Raw genomic sequence first — 20,758 nt, 5'->3', positions numbered from 1 at the left:
GCCTACGCCTCAGCCGCAGTGGCCGTGGATCCTTAACCCACTGAGTGAGGCCAGGGATCAAACCCGCATCCTCATGGGTATTAGTTGTGTTCTTACCCTGCTGAGCCACAACGGGAACTACCCAAGTTCTATTTAAAGATTTCGTTGATACAACAAGATATAAACAGACACTTATTTTTTCTTGCTCTCACCAGCTTTTTTGTATTCCTCAAAACCAGAAGTGTCGCTCTTTTGTTTAATGACATTTTACCAATGGTTAGTCCCTAATTTAAAGTAAGCCCATTGGTTTTATTCGCTAAATATTGAAATGGACAAGATAATTGAAGTTGCTAAAACTCGCCGTCATTACAAGCATCGTAAATACATTTTATAATGATTTCATTATTCTGTTCATAAGCTTTTTATTGTTTACTTGGCATTTTGAATCTTTTATATGTAAATATGAACCATCCTGCTCTGCTCTTAATGACTCTTAATATTAGATCCTCTCCAAAGCAAGCCTCAAAATCCACCAAGGACATGGATATAAAACCTTTAAAAAGAGGCTTGATTTTCTTCCACACAAAATTAAGATTTTCACCAACATTTTCATGCTTGTGTACACTTCTGCTACATTGGATTTTTTTTTTTTAAATTCAGTTCCTTGGGAAGGAGCTTTTGATCACGCTGGTTAGGATAAGACATGATTCTGGAATTTACGACAGAAGCTTGAGGGCACAGGTTTCTAGCAATCTCTTTGATTTCTTTGTCCTTTGGTGCTTTTGGCATCTTGAGACTTTGTGGCATTCCTGGCACCAGAAGGTCATGGGAGCCCTCATCTCTTGAGCTCACACACATGGTGTTGGGGTTTTGTTTAAAGACAACTTAGGGAACCATGCTTTCTGCATAAGACAGGGGATGGCTTGGGACTGTGTCTGCTGACAGGGAGAGGCTTTCCTGACCATCAGCCTTATCCCAGGTGAGGTGACTTTGATGCCCACAAAGGGTGTTTCTGTGGTACGTGTGCTCCCACATGCATGCACACGTCCATTTCGTTGTTTCCATAAAGCTCCTTTCCATAATATCGCTAAACTTCGCAAAGAAAAACAAAGTCAGTACCTAAATTTGCAAGAGCAGGCCGCCACAGACCCGTTGCAGCCAGGGGTCCATGAACAAAGAAGACGGGAAATTGGAAATAATAGAAATTGAATGCATTTAAAGATGGAACAGAAGCAGCAGCCGCTAAAGCAGGACTCAGAGAACAGACTTAAACAGAAAGACGAAAGCCAGAAAATCCGGAGCACGGGGCCCCGCGGAAGCTGGAGAATGACAGCATAAAGCCCCGAAACGAGAAGGAGGGAAACGGTAAAGAGAGAGAGAGACACTCGTGAACTAGGAAGTAGGGAAGAGTAACACGGCGCCAGAGCGCCCCGAACTGCCTCATAAAACAGATGACCTCAGAAAGAGGGCCCAGAAAGAGACAGGACAGTGAACTGCCCTGGAAAGAAGAGAGACATGACCACGGACCCGGCAGGGACCTCTCAAAGTGGCCAAGGAGCACGGAGTGCCAGAACTGCCTCAAACATGCGCATCCCATCACTCCAAAAGCGTGCATCAGACTGACTCCGGCATAATAGAAGACCTCAAGAGTCTCCTGGCTTTAAAGACAAGGTGCCAAGAGTTACATGTCACATGACAGAAACATCCAGATTCTTCCAGCAGTGCATTCTACCAAACTGTCAAGGCCATTATCGGTCCAAACTTAAATGTAGTTCAGAGACCAGCCAGAGAGGGGTACATCGTGAAGTTAGCGTCACGTCGCGTTCCAAACCAGATGAGAAGCGGAGGAAAAAAAGCAACAGGACGAGCTCACAAAATTACACATGGCAATTCCAAGTCAAGCTGTATTTATTTACTTAGGTCGCCCCCAGGCATATGGAGTTCCTGGGCCAGGGATCAGATCCAAGCTGCAGTGGTGACCTAAGGCACAGCTGTGGCAGCAACATCAGATCTTTAACCCACTGTGTGGGGCTGGGGATTGAACCCGCCTCCCAGGGCTCCCCAAGGTGCGGCTGGTCCCGCTGCCCCACAGCAGGAACGCCTCCACGTCAAATTTTAGCAAATAAAATTCAATGCTGTTCAAAAGGGGGGAAAAGATGATACATCATGACGAAAATAGGTTTATTCCAGATATGCCAGAGTGGCTTAAATATTAGAAGGTTTCAAAATATGACCATGTTTACCAGTAAAGGAGGAAGCAGTTATCATCACATTAGATATGGGAAAAATATCAGATAAAATTCTAACCTATGTGGAACAAAAGCTCTTCATACAAGAGGAACAGGAGAGAACTTTTTTAATCAGACTAAAAAAAACTACCAAAAAACTATAGCAAACCTATTCTTAGCAGTGAAATATTAGAAGGGCTCCCTTTAATATCAGGAGAAAAAAAAAATTGCAATTCCCATAAAGCGCAGTCTGTTCAGCTCTGTGCTCTCCTCACCTGCGCAGTGAAAAACCACAGAGAAATAAAAGGAGAGGTTAGAGTGGCAGCCGCAAAACTCATTACTCTCGGGTGGTGTGACTCTGCCCTGAGACCAGGACCTTCCAGGAGAGCGTTGATAGGAGAACACAGCAGGGGTTCTAGAAGGCACTTAAGGCTGCATTTCTTTACATATACAGTAAATAGCATGTGCAAAAATTCTAAAATAAGTACTTTTATATAGGGTTACTATGAATAAATATATTGGGAGTTCCTGTCGTGGCCCAGTGGAAACGAATCCGACTGGTATCCATGAGGATGCGGGTTCTACCGCTGGCCTTGCTCAGTGAGTTAAGGATCCAGCGTTGCCGTGAGCTGTGGTGCAGGTCACAGACTCGGCTTGGATCTGGTGTGGCTGTGGCTGTGGCGTAGGCCGGTGGCTCCAGCTCCCATTTGACCCCTAGCCTGGGAACTTCCATATGCCGCAGGTGTGGCCCTAAAAAGCAAAAAAAAAAAAAAAAAAAAGAATGTATCAAAACCTGTGTCGATTTTGTGAAGAAAAGGATGCTATCTGGGGGGGGAGCCATTCCAGGTCCTAACTAAATGAAGTGGCCTGACCCACACAAGGTGAGGGAGACTCAGGGTCAGGCCTGAGAGCAGTTCTAGGAACTATCCGGGCTCAGTGTTTTGTGGAACTTGGGAAAGCTGAGCCCACCATTAGGAGGGCCCCAGAACAGCCAGGAGAACAGCGAAGAAAAACCTGGTGGGGATTCTGCGGCAGCGACTCTGGCTGAGCCAGGACCCTCGGGGGGCAAACCCAGCGGAGGTCGCAGGAGAGAGCCCAGGAGTTCCCGCTGTGACTCAGCGGGTTAAGGACCCAACACTGACTCTGTGAGGATGCGAGTGCAACCCTTGGCCTCCCTCGTGGGTTAAGGCTCTGGCCTTGCCTCAGTCTGCGGTGTAGGTCCACGTTGCGGCTTGGATCCAGATCCAGCATTGCTGTGGTGTAGCCTGCAGCTGTAGCTCTGATTTGACTCCTGGCCCGGGAACGTCCATATGCTGCAGGTGCGGCCCTACAAAGAAAAAAAGGGAGAGAGAGGCCGGGAAACAGCCCGTAGTATTTTGTACCCACGGGATTCCTGATGCCTTACAATCCTGCACGCGATACCGAGGTAAACAATCTAATGAAGAGGTGAACAAAACCCTTCTCTCTGAGGAAGAAGCAGGAGTGGCCGCTTGGTGAAGGCAAAGTTACTCACTTCATGAGTCATCAGACAACAGTCCCTGTTAAATCTCAGGGACGCACTGCAGGTGGTGGGAACTGAAGTCTCCCCACACTGTGTGTGGCTCGGATGCGGATTGACAGGGGCTCGAGGGCTGCACGGCCTGTACGTGTGTGACTGGGTCACTTTGCTGCATAGTAGGTTAGGGTTAGGGGTTAGGGCTAAGGGCTAAGGGTTAGGGTTAGGGTTGGGGTTGACTGGTCTCATGTTCCCTCCTAGGAGATCAGCGGTGGGATTCGAAGTCCCACGCCTCCAGCCAGGCCAAACCCTGAAGCTCTCCAGGTGCCCGGCACCATCGCACCTGGGCATTGCGAGGGTTTCAGGAGCTGGGGGCCAGCAACCAGGGACAAAGACCAAAGACTTATTGTTGATTATATGGCATTCCCCCCCACCCCCCGCCCCCATGCCCGGAGCTCTGGAGGTCGCTGCTGTATTGCAGCCAGGCGTGGGGAAGGGGGTCAGGGGGCCGGGCAGCCCCAGCTGGGTCTGGCAGGCAGGAGCAGGAGGCCAGGACGGCCCAGCCCTCCCGGGGGCTCCTTATTAAGCCTCTGCATTTGTCCTCTAAAAACAGGGTGAAAAGGAGAACGGACCTGACTGGAGCCTTCAAATTGGACCCCGTGTACTTAAAACACAGCCACCAGGACTCGGGTGAGTGCTGGCCTCAGGGTCTCCGATCGCTTCCCGTTTTGTTTCCAGCAGAGCTGCCTCCACAGTGCGGGAGCCAGAGGTGAAGAGTCAGGGCCACAGACGGGTCCTGGGGGAGGAGGGGTGCAGGGCCAGGAAGCGCTGCCCCCAGGGTGGGGAGGTGGTGCGGCCTCTCCCTGCGGGCAGGTGCCCTCCTCTCAGCTGTCTCCCCACCACGGCTCCCTACAACTTGTGAAGCCACCTCCCGGGTCACTTCGCTGCCACTGGAACCCCAGATCCGTAGGGCTGGGGAGACCTGCTGCCTCCTAACTGCAACGGTGCCTGGCGGGCGGGCACTGCGGCGGCCACGGTAGAGCAGCAACGGCGGGAGGGATCACGGTTACTGCGCCCCCCGCGGCTTTGCACTTTCTTGTGTTCTCATTGGATTTGTGCCAACTAGTGACCAAAACAAAGATGATTTTTTATTTCTTCCGATGACAGAAATTTCACAACACAGATGCTAGGAAGACAGTCGCCATAGCTGGCATGCAGACGTTTTCAGATGCATTCTTTCATTATAAAATGTGTACATTTGGAAAATAGAAAGGAACTGAGCAGTAATATGTGGAACCTAATAAAAACGGGTGGAAAATAATATAAGAAAAGGAATGTACACATATGTTTGGCTGGGTCACTTTGCGGTACAGCAGAAATTGGTACAACATTGTAAATCAATATACTTTGATTTTAAAAAATAATATCAAAGAACTTATTCACAAAACGAAAACAGACTTACAGATTTTGCAGCTAAATTTAGGTACCAAAGGGGAAATGCAGGGAAGGGGGTAAATTAGGAGGTGGGGATTAACATACACCCCCGGCTGCATGTCACACAGCTGAGCAACCAGGACCTGCTGTGCAGCGCAGGGAGCTCGACCCAGTACTCTGATAACCTAGACGGGAGGAGAATCTGAAAAAGAATGAATGTGCGCATACGTATAACTGACTCACTTTGCGGAACACCTGAAACTAATACAATGTTGTAAGCCAACTCTACTCTAATAAAATTAAAAAAAAAAAAAAAAAAGAGGTGAGCCAGAACGGCCCCACAACCCAGTACTCAAATGTCCACCCTGCTAAATGGGGCTGTATTTCTTGCCGGGCTTCTCTTAGGCATTGCTAGGTTTTATTGTTTTTACTATATGCCATTTGCAAATTTAGAAGCTGCTCACCCCACATATATCTTACGTAGTTTTAAAGACATCCTGAGCTTATGAGACACATGAAGCAATCCACAGTGTAAGTAAAAGTATCATCACGGAACTGCTGGCAGAGAAGAGCTTTGGCCTTCTTTTTTTTTTTTTTGGCTACCCCATGGCATATGCAGAAATTCCCAGGCCTGGGATCGAATCCATGCCACAGCAGTGACCTGCACCATAGCCGTACAACGCTGGGTCCTTAACTGCTGAGCCACCAGGGAGCTCTGGCATTGGCATTCCTCATGTCACCAGTAAACATTGGCACAGAAGCTCCTATCTGGCCAGATCTTCAGCTGGTCCTTAAGGAAGCAGATTCTTTGAGAAGCAGATGCTGTCTTTCATTGGACGCCGTGTCACTGAGCTGCAGCAGCTACGGCATCTGACTAAAATCTTTGGCCGCATGGTCCAGTAGGATTTCCTGTGATGCAGGAAATGGTCTGTAATTCTGTACTGTCCCACATGGAGCCGCTAAACCACGGGTGGCTGTGGCTGTGGAGCGCCCGAAGGTGGCTGGCGTGACCAAAGAACTCCATTTTTAAATGTCTTTGATTTGCATTAAGTGTAAGTAGCCACGTGTGACCAGTGGCTGTCAGGATGGGAGAGTGACATCACTGAAAGGGTGGACCACTCATCCCTCCCTCTTCATGACAGCCCCTGGGTTTTCCACAAATTCTTACTGAGCCCTTGTTACACAGCAAGCACACTCCTGGATGCTGCTAGTTCATTTCCATGGGCATATTTAAAGTCCCTTCTTCTTATTTTTTATTTTATTTTATTTTTTGAATGGCCATACCCATCGCATATGGAAGTTCTCGGGCTAAGGGCTGAACTGGAGCTGCAGCTGCCAGCCTATACCACAGCCACAGCAACACGGGATTCAAGCTGCATCTGCGACCTACTCTGCAGCTTGCGGCAACGCCGGATCCTTAACCCAGTGAGTGAGGCCAGGGATCGAACTCAAAACCTCATGGTTCCTAGTCGGATTTGTCTCCGCTGCGCCATACCAGGAACTCCTTCCAGGTCCCTTCTGACGACACTGCTAGTGGTGTGTTTGTTAACAACTTCGTGCCACGGGGTGTGAAGAAGAGAGAACGGGTTGGGGGGCGACCAAGGTGGGGTGACCTGGGGCTTCCGCCCAGGGTCCCAGATGAAACAGGGAGATTGAAACTTGCAAAATGCCCTGCGTGTCCTCCCATCTCTGCCATATGAGGGTCTCTCCAGGCGTCAGTCGGGAAACCCCAACCAGTCGTGACTTTAGATTTCCTTGTGAATGTGGTACAGACCCATTGCACAGTGGACCCAGAGCAGTCCGTCAGGGGGATGGCATTAGGCGGGCTGCCTGTCCCTCTGGGCAGTCTGCCGTGCCCTCCACAGCTGGGGGACGCCCGCCACAGTGAGCCTTCCCTGGACGCCCTGGAGGGTCAGACTCCAAAACACATTTTTCCAGCCTCCCCCCACCCCCGCCCTGTGACCCCGGGCCCACGGCCACCCCGTAGAAACCCCACGCACAGTCTTTGTCCGTGGGCACCCCTGCGGCCCCCGCTTCTGGCACCAGGGCAGAGACTGGTGGCTCCTGGCCCTGCGAAGGCCTTTGCATCCAAGACGATGAAACTGACTCAGAGGATCCAGAACCCAGACAAAGAGCCTAGGAGTTCCCGTTGTGGCTCAGCAGAAACAAATCTGACTAGGATCCATGAGGACACAGGTTCCATCCCTGGCCTCGCTCAGTGGGTTAAGGATCTGGTGTTGCCATGAGCTGTGGTGTAGGTGGCAGACGTGGCTCAGACCCCGTGTGGCTGTGGCTGTGGTGCAGGCCGGCGGCTGCAGCTCTGATTTGATCCCTAGCCTGGGAACCTCCATGTGCCAAGGGTGCGGCCCTAAAAAGACAAAAACAAACAAACATAGGAAGAGCCAAGAATACAGAGATGGACACTCATCCAAGTTGGATTCTTTTTCACATTCTAACCACTCTTGCTATCATAGATCTCCCCCCCCACGCATGAACGACCGGATGATAAGGCCCTGTGTGATCCAAGGGCCAGTTTCCTGACGGGCATGGAAGGACTCTCGGGTCACCATGCTTTTGTAACTGCAGAAAGTGACACGAATGGGAATCCAGTCAGCATTTCCATCTGGGCTCTGCCCTCTGAGGCTCCCCCGGGGACCCGCTCCCCCGGACGTGTCTCAACGAACACCTAGCCTCTGCCCTCGGCGGTCCCAGGTCCTAGGTCTGGTTCAGGAGATGATGGGAAAAATTAGCATGTCATCAACAACATGTTCAATGAGTTCTTTTTTTCTGCTGCTTTCTCTTTTCCAGGGCTTATCACGGACTACAGGGTAAGTGCGAGATTGTCCTCCTGAGCGCCGGGTACGTGGGAATCCAAAATGCGGATGCAGTGCCAGGCGTCCCGGGCTGTAACCCCGGCTGCCCCTTGTTCCCCTCAGGATCAGGGTCCCTCCCCCAGGGGCACACCCTCTAACTGGGTCCTAACGACAGGTCGTGCTGGGCAGTGGGCACCTCTGCTGAGGTCTCGAGTTAGGATGAAATGATGCTGCCTGCACTCAGCTGAAGGGCAGGGACTGGGCACTCAGATTCCTCTGTAAGGCGGGCCCCTCCCTTCCACTCAGGCTGGTGCCTGGCGCCCCCAGGGCAGGGGGAGAACAAAGGGTCAGAGGGCATAAGAAGTGCTCAGAGCTCTTAACCGCTGCTCTGGTGACAAGCCGCCTTTCTGGGCAGGAGCCCTGGGCAGGGACTAAAATGGCCCACAAGACAGGACCCCTCCGTCCTCTCTCAGCTTTCATCTGGTGGAGGCTGGGGGCTCGGAGGCACCTCTGCTTCCCGGGGAATCCAGCCCAACCTCAGGCCCCAGAGAGGCAGTGACAGCCTTTTAGGGCCACACCGGAATGAGCTGGCAACTAAACAGTGGGCATTGTTACTCCAGCACCAGAGAAATGGAGTTCTGCCTGTTCTTCTCTCCAGGGTTAGTCCTGAATCCTGCTGTGATTTCCTGGGAGACTCTCCCTTGGGAGGAAAAAGCAAGGGATGCAGCACCGTGTGTATCGCAGCTTCGTTAGCGAATGGGGTGACAGTAAGATTTCCAAGTTAGGTTCATCTTTACAGAAGATCCCCCAACAATGTGCAAACGCACAGCTAAGTAAAAGCCAGCCAGCCGTGCGGGGGTGTGACTCCGGCTCTCTGAGTTCTACAACCCTTAGCCTCTGATGCCTGCTTTCTGGTCGATAAAACAGAGATACTGGAGTTCTCACTGTGGCGCAGCCGGTTAAGAGCCCAACCAGTATCCATGAGAACGCAGGTCCAATCGCTGGCCTCCCTCAGGGGGTTAAGGATCTGGCGTTGCTGTGAGCTGTGGTGTAGGTTGCAGAGGAGGCTTGGATCCTGCATTGCTGTGGCTATGGCTGTAGTGTAGGCCGGCAGCTGCAGCTCCAATTCGACCCCTAACCTGGGAAGACAGGCTAAGACCCTTAGCCTAAAAAGACAAAAAACAAAACAAAACAAAAGCTAGGGAGAGCTCCTGCAAGGCCCCACATGTTGACAGATGTGTTTTGTAGGTGACTCCTTGGTGGCCGGTGGGGCAGAAAAAGGATCCAAGTTGCTCCCCAGACGGCTCTGGGGCTCAGGGGGAGTGCACAGCAGAGGGCGTGGCTTTCTGTTCTCTGCTTCCCCTTTCCCATGGGCAGAAATCAGTGAACCGCTCCCCTGCCACCCTGCTAGAGTGTAAGCCTCCTGGGGCAGGGCTGCACCTCCCCTTGTCTGCCCACAAGGGCGGTGGCACCGGACCGCTCATCTCACTGCTGTCAGCTCTGCTGTCCAACTTGGGGCATGGCAGCCAGAGGGGTGGCCTCCAGGGAATTAATTGCCTTCAAGAGAAACAGTCCGAGTTCCCTGGTGGCTTGGTGGGTTAAGGAGCTGGTGTCATCACCACTGTGGCTTGGGTTGTTGCTGTTGCAAAGGTTCTATCCCTGGCCTGGGAACTTACACATGCTGCGGACTCAGCCAACATAAATGAATGAATGAATAAATAATACATAAAATGTTACAGAGAGAGAGAGAGAGGGAAATAGGCAAGGACACGAACCAAAAAGGAAAGCAGCTCTTAGCATGGTCCTGAAATGCCATTTTATGTTTTCTTTCAGCACTGGCAGCTGCCACTGGGTCGGCGATTCCGGTCCCTGAAAATGTGGTTTGTTTTCAGGATGTACGGAGTCAAGGGACTGCAGGCCTATATCCGCAAGGTAATTTTGTTTCCATTATTTATCCAGTGCCACTGGGGCAGGCCTAGACTTTTAGAAAGCAAGTAATATGTATTAATACCCAAATAAGAGGGATAGTTTGGGGCTCTGCAAGATTCTGGAGCTTCTAGACCCTTCCATGTAGATGACAGGTTTTCACTCCAGGATGCTGTTGAAGTGATAACACACTTAGCTGATGCTGGAGCCACGGCTGGCCCACAGTGAGGTCCAGTTAACAGTGCAACAGTCAGAAGGCGATAGGTTTTTCTCCAAAAAATCTGCCAGATTGGGAGAGATTGAGCCAGGGGGCAGCGTGTGTCTTCCAGCCAAGGATTCTCAGACACGCCCCACCCAGAAGCACGTGTGTGACCTCGGTCTCTGCAGGTGAGTCTCGGTAACCTCTGTTTAACCAGCAAACATGTGGCTGTGATGAGCATTGAAATGTGAAAACCGTGGATCAACTCCAAGCCCCATTACCCTGTTTTGTTTAAATTTTTTTTTTTTGGTCTTTCTAGGACCGCACCCGTGGCATATGGAGGTTCCCAGGGTAGGGGTCCAATTGGAGCTGTAGCTGCCAGTCCACACCACAGCTCACGGCACTGCTGGATCCTTAACCCACTGAGCAAGGCCAGGGAGCGAACCTGCATCCTCATGGATGCTAGTCAGGTTCATTAACCGCTGAGCCACGACAGGAACTCCCCACCCCCCAATTCTTTTTTGAAGTATGGTAAATTTCCATGCTGTGTTAACTTCAAGTGTACAGAAAAGTGGTTCAGTTATTATACACATACAGTCTATTTTTCAGATTCTTTTCCCTTATAGGTTATTACAAGATACTGAGTAGAGTTCCCTGTGCTGTGCAGTCGTAGGTCCTTGTTGGTTATCTGTTTTATAGACAGTGTGTAAAGCCTGGTTTTCCCTTTTTGACAATTGAGGAAACTGAGGCCAGAGGACGCCCCTTCTTTAGCTGGCTGCAGAAGGCCGATTTCCAGCCAGGCCCTCCCCTTTTGGGGTCCTTCCTCAGCTGCGACCCCACCCTGATGGACAGAGGTCCTCAGACGTCACGGGGATGGGTCACACCTGCAGTCTTTCAGCCTGGGGACAGCACTGAGCCAGCCTTTCCGTTTACATCCCACTGCAGCTGCAGGCAGGGCGCGTGGCTGGCCCCAGGCCCCTCCCTCGTGGCAGGGCGCGTAGCAGCGGGCAGTGCAGGGAGGCCCCTGGAGCACGCATGGTCATCTGTTTGTTGTACGAGGCTGTGCAGGGGGGTCGCGGTGGGAAGGAAACTACGAAAGGAGAGTGTGTGTGTGTGTGTGTGTGTGTGTGTGTTCCTGAGTTCTCCCCACTGAAGAACCGTGCTGAAAAGCAGGGAGGGTTCTGCTTCTGTGCGGAAAGAAGGCAAAACACGAATGGCTTAACCGCGCTTCCCCATCCCAGCTGGAGGCTCAGGGAAAGCCGGGTGTGGTCCAGTGCTTCCCCCTACAGCTCTGCTCCCTGCCTCTCGGAGAGTGTGGTCCTGCCTTACCAGGAGGGTGCCTGTGGCCAGAGCCCCATCCAGCCGAGGGCATCGCCAGCAGCTGTCTTTGGCGCCCTCTAGTGGCACCAGATTCATCGCGTGCCCGGGGACAGCTCACTGAAAGGCGTTTCAGCCTAAGCAGCCCAACTTCTGCTCAGAGGCTCCCTGGGCACCTGCGAGTGAGCCCTGAGCTGGACGCCCGGGGTTTAGCGCGAGCTGCACGTGTGCCCAGGCCTTGGCGAGCTGGTCCTCAGACCTCATACTGTTTGAATCGGCTTTTGAGCTCCATAAACACCTAGAAGTTAAGTAGGTGGGGTCCAGCGAGAGGAAGCAGCCCTGGATGTGGCCCTCCCCACCATGGCAAGGGCCGTAGAAGAACAAACGACCCCACTGGAGTGTGGGTGCTGGGCGGCTGCGCCAGTTCGGCCTCAGTCTTCTTGTCTGCAGAATGGGCCTGGCTTCCGTGTGATCCCCTGCCTTATGGGCCATGGTGAGGACAGGATGGTGAAGCCTCGGCACTCAGCCATCCGATCCGCATCGGCCACCATCTCTCTTCTAGAATGTTCTAAGCCCCTCTTCACAACATTTATCCTAAAATTGTAAAGATGGTTCTGGTGTGATGAAAATGGTTCCCTGAACAGAAGAAAATGACAATGGCTGTTTTTCTGAAGGTAGCGAGTTTCTTCCCAACCTGCGTGGGGACAGCTGGGGAGTGGGTGGCAGAAGTGCCTGAAGAAACGGCTAAAAGCATATAAATGAACTCTAGATGTGCAGCCTAATGAGGTTGTCGAGGCGGTTGGGTTCTGAATCAAGGGGAGATGAGAACCTCAGATTTCCCTTTCCTTTCAAGCACGTGCAGCTGTCTCATGAGTTTGAGGCGTTTGTGCTTCAGGATCCCCGCTTTGAAGTCTGTGCCGAAGTCACCCTGGGGCTGGTGTGTTTCCGGCTAAAGGTACGTCCATGTCTCCCCTAGTCTCCTGCACTGTCCTTGACTGCGACCGGGAGAAAGGTGTCTTTAACGACGTCTGTGCTCAAAAACACGCCTCAGCTCCCCAGAGACCACAGACTGCACCCCAGTTTTCAGTCTGCTGTTCCCGCCTCCTGGCCCTGACGTCCCAGGACACGGCTCTTCTCACGGGTCTCAGGCATTCTGCTGGTGTACACTGGGCCTCGGGCTAGCCACTTTCCCATCCACCTGTCCAGAGGCTCCAGTCTGAGCACGGTGCCTGACCCAGATCAGCAGCAGCTGGGAGCCTGTGAGAAGCCAGGCTTAGGCTCACCCGGGGCCTGAGGCCTCTGCACCCTCCACGCCCCCCAGGCTGCTGGCACGCACACAGGGGTATGAGGGACCCTGGCCTGTGGTGCCCTGAGGCCATCAGCCGCCTTTGCAGGGAACGATGCCCACGTTTCTCCAAGGGCCCCAAGAGGTGCAGCTCACAGGCCCCCACGAAGCTACCTTGTGTGAAGGAGGCTGGGTGAGAGCCAACTGCCCTGACCCCTGGGGCTAGATTTTCATTTGCAGAGTCCACCCTGTCCCCAGGCCTTGCTGCTCAAACCCACGAAGGCCAGCGGGAGAAGGAGCCGAGGGCCCAGGGGCCCTGTCGAGGTGCTGCCAGTCACAGCGCAGCCCTCGCTCACTTTCTTTCCCTCTCTGATTCTTGGGGTTTTGGGGGCTGGCGGGCACTGGGTGTGGAGAAGCCTGGAAGTGACAGAGAGATAGCAGAGTCCTGACCCAAGAGCTGGCAGGGCGACGCGAGCTCCCTGCAGAGCGCGATGCGGAGACCCGAGTGCGGGCGTGCGAGGCTGGCGCCGGTCCGGGTGCGAGGCGTGCGGGTGGGCAGAGGTGGAGATTCTCAGCCTGGCCTCGGCCGAGGGCGCTTGGACTTGTTTGCCATCAAGCAGTTGCTTTGTATGTATTTCACTGCCAGCGCTCCTGTAGGATTTTAAACTTTGAAGTTTTATTGAGGCGTCGTCCACACGCCACACACTTTATCCATGAAAGTATACATTGGAACGATTCCTGGCACATCCACAGCATCGCGCAGCCGTCAAACTTTAGAAGGAGGCGTCCATGGAACCTTAGACACACATCCTCAACCTCCTCCAAAGAAACCCCAAGGCCAGAGGCAGTCACCCTCAGCGCCCCCATCCTTGGGACAACTGGCTACTCTCTTTTTTTTTTAGGGCCGCACCTGAGGCACATGGATGTTCCTAGGCTAGGGGTCAAACTGGAGCTATAGCTGCCAGCCTGCACCACAGCCACAGCAATGCCAGATCCGAGACACATCTGCGACCTGCACCGCAGCTCACGGCAACGCCGGATCCTCAACCCACTGAGTGAGGTGAGGGATCGAACCTGCGTCCTCAGGGATGCTAGTCAGATCGCTTCCACTGAGCCAGGACGGGACCTCGCACTGGCTGCTTTCGGTCCCTGCAGGTTTGTTGGCTCTGGCCATGCATGTCAATGGGGTCGTCAGTATACTGCCTTTTGTGACTGGCTTCTTTCACCTAGTGCAGTGTTGTCAAAGGTAAGCCTTGTATTGGAGGTCCTGTCATGGCTCAGTGGTGAATGGCCCCTCCTGGTATCCCTGAGGATGTGGGTTCAATCCCTGGCCTCCCTCCGTGGGTTAAAGTCGGCATTGCCATGAGCTGTGGTGTAGGTGACAGACGCGGCGTGGATCCCATGTTGCTGTGCTGTGGCCAGAAGCTGCAGCTCCGATTAGACCCCTAACCTGGGAACTTCCATATGCTGTGGCTGCGGCCCTAAAAAGACCAAAAAAAAAAAAGGAAGAAAAGAAAAAAAAAAAGTTAAGCCTTTTATGCTCTCTTCCTAATTTGCTAGGACACCAAACCCAGTTGGGGGTCCCCACGCAGGAAGCTTTTCAGGAGACAAACGTGTCTTTTGTGAAACTTGTTCCTTCTCTGAGTCCAGCTTCTCCTGGAGGAAGCCTGTTGTCCAGTCCTCAGGGTTCATTTTTCTGCCTCCACCTCTACCGGCTCGTCCCCGTTTGATCCTGTGCTCCACTCTGTCCCCTCAGGACCTCAAGGCCTCCACGGCCGGCTCCGTGGGCATGGTCTTGATTTCACCTGAGGCTGTTCGCTGTTTCCAGGGAACCCATTTCCTCCCACGCCCTCCTCATGGCCAAGCAAGACGCCCTTCCTCGTCTTGGCTGTTTGCTGCTGCGGTTCCATCTCTGTTTTCTGTCTTTGGCTCTTTGCCTCTATTTAGTGGAAAACGTGCCTCGTCCAAACATTCATTTGAAAACGGCAAGCACGTTTTCCCTAAGTGACTTGCTGTTACGTTCTGCATATGTCAATTTTCAGGCCTTGGCTCTTCTGCGACGTCTTCCTGGTGACATGCCAGCCCTTCGTACCTTCGTTTCCTCCGTCTCATCCTTGTCCTCGCGTGGGACCAGCTCTGTCTGGACCCGGGGCACACCGGCAGGGTCTGAGAGGCCTTTGTCCCAGGCACTGCCCCTGGGCACCGGGAGGAGCCCACCCAGGCCTTCAGCCGGGAGGCTCTGCGCAGACACACGCCTGAGCCTGGCCTCCGAGAATGTCTCTCTCCCACTGTCCTCCCTGCCCTCACTTCCACGTGCCCGAGGCCGGCCTCGTTCTGCTCGCGGCACTCTAGGCCAGGAAATCGGGACAAGTGGTTGGGGCCAGGAGTAGAGGCAGCCGACTGGGAAGTAGCAGCCTAAGATCTCGCAGAAGCATCTCCGCTGGGTCAGAATTCCGAGGAGGGGGAGGGGGTGGTTAGCTGTTGCACATGGCTTGGTGCAGAATGCTTTGTGCTTTTAGCTCGGGTCAGAAAGTTCCAGCACACCTCCCACAAGACTGATGCTATCCTCTGTTCAGCACCTTTTAATCTAAAAATGGAATCCCCTTAAAGGCCAGCGCCTCGAGAACGGGCCATCCTGTATGTTTCAGGCTCTGGGCCGCCTCCTTTCGCAAACGGTGCAGAACCAGGATGACCAGGCACAAGGGACAGAGGCCAAAGGTCACAGTTAAAAGAACAGATCTAACATGGAGCCAGATTTGCTCCTCCCCGTTACGTGGAGACAGACGGAGGACGCAAACGGTTCAAGCCAGTGATGGCCCTGGACCCAGGACGCTGGGCCCCACGTGCAGGCCTTTCTGTGTCAGCTCACAGGCGGGCAGGGGTGGAATTGCTGCCTAAAAACAGAGAGGCAGGGAGGATGAGAGGAGCAGCCAGACAGAGGAGGGCAGAGGACGCAGCACAGGCAGGAAGGGACGGCTCCCAGGCGGGACACATCCAGTCTGGCCAGTGCGAGGCCCCTCCCTGCCCCCCAGGCTGGCCGGCTGCTCCCTTCCAGAGCCAGGCCCACCACTGGTCCCTGGTCTGTAATTCCTGGGCCGTTTCCCCAGATTCTAGCAAGAAGTTGACGCTTACGCTTCATCTTCTACCTTGCTGATATTTTCTCCTGGGTTCCGTGAGACCCTGTCACTGGTGCCATCAGAACCCCCAGTTGTGCCGTCGGAGCGCATCAGCTTGCAGGTAACATACCTGAGAGATCGTCACTGTGGCCCTAAAAAGACCCGGATCCTGGGAGTCTCCTTTTCTGGTAGAACAGGAAGAAATTGTCTTCAAGGGGAGGCTGCCGTCTTTGGGGGCCACGGCAGGGCTCCTTAGTTGAGTTTTGACCTTTGCCCACGACAGGCGAGGGGCAGTGACCCGTGGCCGCCCTGCCCACGCTGCTTCGCCTGCTGGGGCATGTGTGCCCCCTCCCGCGGATCTGAGCACCCCCTTCTCCATTGCTGCAGGGCTCCGACAGACTGAATGAAGCGCTTCTGGAAAGGATAAACAGCGCCAGGAAAATCCACTTGGTTCCCTGTCGCCTGAGGGGCCAGTTCGTGCTGCGGTTCGCCATCTGCTCGCGCACGGTGGAGTCGGGCCACGTGCGGCTGGCCTGGGAGCACATCCGAGGGCTGGCGGCCGAGCTGCTGGGCGCGGAGGAGGGAAAGGCAGGTAGGCCGCACTGCCGTCCGTGCACGGGGGCGAGACGGAGCAGGGCCCTCGGCTGCAGAAGTGGACAGAACGGATGCCGCGGGGAGGCTCTAGGAACGTGGAGAGAGGTCTGCTCTGTACTCTTTTCTGCGAGATGGTCAATCATGTATCATATGACGTGCCCTCAGGTTTCTTCAGGGTCGTGAAGGCAGCTTACTGTCACTGCAAGCTTATTTATTCAGCAGGCAAACTGTACATGAGTGGAAATGAATGAACCCCCAAAAAAGGCAATTTGGGAGCTCTCACTGTGGCAGAGGCCCAGGTTGATGAGGAGGCACGGGTTCGATCCCCGGCCTGGTGCCATGGGTTAAAGATCCAGCATTGCCTCAGCTGTGGTGTAGGTCATGGCCGTGGCTCGGATTCAATCCCTGGCCCAGGAACTTCCATTTGCTGCAGGTGTGGCCACAACTTTTTTTTTTTAAAGGCAATTTGACATGACTGATGGTTTACTGTCAGGAAGGACCAAATTCATGATGGTTTAGAGCAGGGAAAAGTCTGGAATGCTGGGCATCAGTTGCAGGAAAGCAGGCGGGCAATGCTGAAGGAAAACGCACGAACGCAGCACTGGTGACAGGCTGAAATGATGCCTGTCGAACCACAGGGATCCTAAGAGCATCGCTAGTTCCTTTAGGGAGGTCACGCCACTGGACGTTGTCCACCTTCTTGGTTTCTTTTATCCTTTCATCCCACTTGGCGGCTGGGGTGGTCGGTAGTGGGAGCTTCTGCTGCCCTTTCTCTTTTCCTGCCCGCTGCCCGTCTCGTCACCTTCAGACGTCTAACCAAAGTGGGCGATGCAATTAGTCTTCAGCTTGACCTTCTGTGCTGTAAACTGGGAATACCTGAGATGCCGTGGGGCTCAAAACCCGGAGGGTAGAGACCCTGTGTCATTTATGGGGAGGCCCATCCACGGCTGCCGGCCTGAGAGGTCAGGGATCCGCCACCTCTGCCCCGAAACACCAGGCCCCCTTCCTAGCTCAGCAAAGCCCTTTCCTTTCTTTTTTTTTTGTCTTTTTGCCATTTCTTGGGCCACTCCCGTGGCATGTGGAGGTTCCCAGGCTAGGGGTCGAATCGGAGCTGTCGCCACCAGCCTATGCCAGAGCCACAGCAACGCGGGATCTGAGCCGCGTCTGCAACCTACACCACAGCTCACAACAATGCTGGATCCTTAACCCACTGAGCAAGGCCAGGGATCGAACCTGCAATCTCATGGTTCCTAGTCAGATTCACTAACCACTGTGCCATGACGGGAACTCCAGCAAAGCCCTTTCCTAAAAGTCTGCTGCTTGTAAGCTGAGGGGCCGCCCTCTGGAGAGCAACTGCAAAGTTCTAGCTTGAGGAGAGGTGGGGAAGAGGCCCATATTTCCAGATTACCCCATTGCTCCGAGATAAGCGTGCCTGGGTGGCGGGGCTGTGTGCGTAGGTGGGGAAAGAAGACACATTCAAAACAAACCCATACGAGGCAGACACTCCAGAGGGACGTTTCTGCAGCCTGTGTCTGCGTATCTCTTTCCATCGTACTCTTATCCCCGTGTGTCCAAAACAACACAGGAAGAGACCGTGGCTCGGAAAAATGATCAGAAACAGAGGCGCACTTCTGATAGAAGTCGCAACTTATCGTGGAGTCATTATATCATTTCAAAATAACCTTCCCCCCTCCCTTTTTTTGGCCATCCTGGCTGCATATGGAAGTTCCCAGCCCAGGGATGCAATCCAAGCTGGAGCTGCAGTCTCTGCCACAGCTGCAGCAATGCAGGATGCTTAACCCACTGCGCCAGGCCCGGACTTGAACCAGCACCCCCACAGAGACAAGTTGAATCATTAACCCACTGTGCCACAGCGGAAACTCCAGGTTTAATATTTTTTGACATAGGATATAATAGTAAATTGTAATGCATATATGTTGTTTGGGTCAGATTAATTAGAGGGATGAAAATCTTAATCCCTTGGTTTTACTCGTGCTTATGTAAATGGGAGTTCCCCTGGTAATGAACCCGACCAGTATCCATGAGAACCTGGGTTTGATCCCTGAGCCTCACTTAGTAGGTCAGGGATCCGGTGTTGCTGTGGGCTGTGGTATAGGTCACAGACGCGGCTTGGATCCCATATTGCTGGGGCTGTGGTGTAGGCCCGCAGCTGCAGCTCTGATTTGACCCAGGAACTTCCTTATGCCAAGGGTGCGGCCCTAGAAAGCCAAAAAACAAACAAACAAAAAAAAAGTGAATGTACATCAAATCCGCAACGTCATAGTTGTGAAAGAAACTATCCTATTTCGCAGTAGATAGAAAACTGGACCCAGATTCTAGTTGACATTAATAAAATGTATCCTAGAGAAGCCAGATCGGCAATACAAACGTTTCTTTCAGCTTAAACTCTCTCCCACTGGACGGTTCACCAAACGGTAGAGTCCTTCTTTGTGTTCAAATGAGGAGTATACACATTCTGATTTTTAAACTTTTTTGAATATAGCCATATGTTCAAGTTATTTTTTCCCTGTAGAGATCAAAAGTTGAAGTGCCCTGAAGAGCAGAATCGGAGGAGACGCGTCGTCCCCGCTCCGAGGCGTAGAGCCTGCAGCGGTCCCCCCACTTCTTTAGCCCACGTTCTCCAGAAAGAAGCTTGTGCCTATGTCTGACCAGCCTCTCAGCAATGAAGAAGTATTATTTGCTCTTTGAAAAGTTAATCCCAGTGGAGACAGCTTTTACTCTTTATTTGGCTGTGATTGTTTGTTGATTAAAACATCAGAGGTTTCTGCATCCTTGAAGTTGTCAGCGGTGGTCCACTTTCCGGGGCAGCCTATGCTGATGGGATTTGAGATGATACCGTGGTCTTTCAATTACTCTGTCCTGTGGCTTAATGCTTAATAAATGACGTGAAGTGTAACAGTGGTTGTGTCTGGCGAGCACCCTGTTTCTACATGGTACCAAATTGTTATCGTGTGGACTTACCCCTTCACGACAGCCAGAGGTGTGGCCTTCTTGGATTTCTCCGAATGGCATTCGTTTAGTCGGCAGGTGTTTAGGAGGTGCCTGGTGTGTGTCAGGCACTGTTCTAGATGCAGTAATGACACACGAGTCTTCCTTGGAGATGACTGATTTCTAAAGAAATAAACTCAGAACCAAGACACGAGATCCAGTTCTGCTAGTGTGACGGGAAAGACCGCGGGGGTCTCGGTGTCCTCATCCGATCAGTGCAACAGCCCTGTGGCCCCATGACTAATAAGCAACCGAAGGAGGGTCTTTCTACCTAAATATCGAGAAGTTGCAGTGTGCATCCAAATAGCCAATCTTTATCTGAAACCATTTTGCTCTGAGAAACGTGTATTTTAACCCCGAGATGAAGTATTGCCCTTTACAGACTGCACAATTAGCAAAAGCGCTCTCAGAAAGGGGTCTTTGGATTATTAACAGGGATATTTGAATCTCAGAGACCTCTGACCTTTGGGCAAGTAACTGAATCGCCTGTTTTTCAGAAATCTGGAAACAGAACAGATGCCTGCAGCCCGCGTCTCATTTGGCCAGGTCGTTTGTCCTCTGCCCGTCGGTGGGCCAGACCTGACCTCCACTGTGGCACGGGGATGGGGATGGGCCGCTGGGGTCCACACGGGCCAGCAGTTAGGACCTGAGGAGGGCTGAGCGCTCAGACCGTCTCACAGTGAGGCGGTCTGCACCCGAGGCCGCTCTCTAGCTGCTGGTGCTGCCAGGCCTTCCAGACAAGGCCACAGACTCACAGCACAGCCCTCAGCCTTTTGGGAGTAGCCCCATCCCCCCCTCAACGCACTTTGGAAAGAAGACTGAGGTTTGAGGGGTCTGGGCGGCAGGTGACAGTAGGGTCCCAGCAGTTGTGGGAGACAGGCAGACACGAGGGGGCGGACACCGGCCGGGTGACGAAGAGCCCCCCCCCCCAAATGGGCTGGATCGTTTCCTCAGAGATTCTCAGGCATCTGCTCGGCTGGAGACCCAGTGGGGAGAGAAGCCTGTCTGACTCATTTCTAGGTAACGCATGGCACGTCACCCCACCTCCTGACCTCTCCAGGCATCTCTGTAACTTAGCCGCCAGACCCCAAACACCCAGCCTAGAAACAAGAGGCCTACTCCCTCGCAGTTTATTCTTTTACATTTTAAAGTATAGTTGATTTACAACGTTCTGTCAATTTCTGCTGTACAGCAACGTGACCCGGTCACACACACGCACGCGCGCGCGCACACACACGCACCCTCTTTTTCATAGAAGATTCTTGTTACCTTCTATCATGATAACAGAGTCTGGACATAGTTCCCTGTGCTGGACAGCAGGACCTCGCTGCTGCTCCATTCTGCATGGAATAGTTAACAGCGA

The 20,758-nt window shown here is 52.9% G+C and overlaps 1 protein-coding gene across 3 annotated transcripts in view; it reads left to right on the top strand.

Moving 5' to 3' along the window:
- DDC (dopa decarboxylase) overlaps nucleotides 1-19,303 on the top strand; it is a 70,880-nt gene extending 51,577 nt beyond the window's left edge. For all 3 annotated transcript variants that reach the window (XM_047753725.1, XM_047753724.1, XM_047753726.1), the window contains 6 exons: nucleotides 4,316-4,392; nucleotides 7,945-7,964; nucleotides 9,783-9,881; nucleotides 12,245-12,346; nucleotides 16,180-16,384; nucleotides 18,920-19,303. In XM_047753725.1, the coding sequence (XP_047609681.1) occupies nucleotides 4,316-4,392; nucleotides 7,945-7,964; nucleotides 9,783-9,881; nucleotides 12,245-12,346; nucleotides 16,180-16,384; nucleotides 18,920-18,933 (517 nt within the window). In that variant the 3' untranslated portion in view covers nucleotides 18,934-19,303. The remainder of the gene's footprint in view (nucleotides 1-4,315; nucleotides 4,393-7,944; nucleotides 7,965-9,782; nucleotides 9,882-12,244; nucleotides 12,347-16,179; nucleotides 16,385-18,919) is intronic.
- Nucleotides 19,304-20,758: the final 1,455 nt, after the last annotated feature.

The sequence above is a fragment of the Phacochoerus africanus genome, chromosome 11 (assembly GCF_016906955.1).
Source record: "Phacochoerus africanus isolate WHEZ1 chromosome 11, ROS_Pafr_v1, whole genome shotgun sequence".
NCBI lineage: Eukaryota > Metazoa > Chordata > Mammalia > Artiodactyla > Suidae > Phacochoerus > Phacochoerus africanus.
Note: the sequence above shows the minus strand (reverse complement) of the source record. Positions and strands in the feature narration are given on the sequence as shown.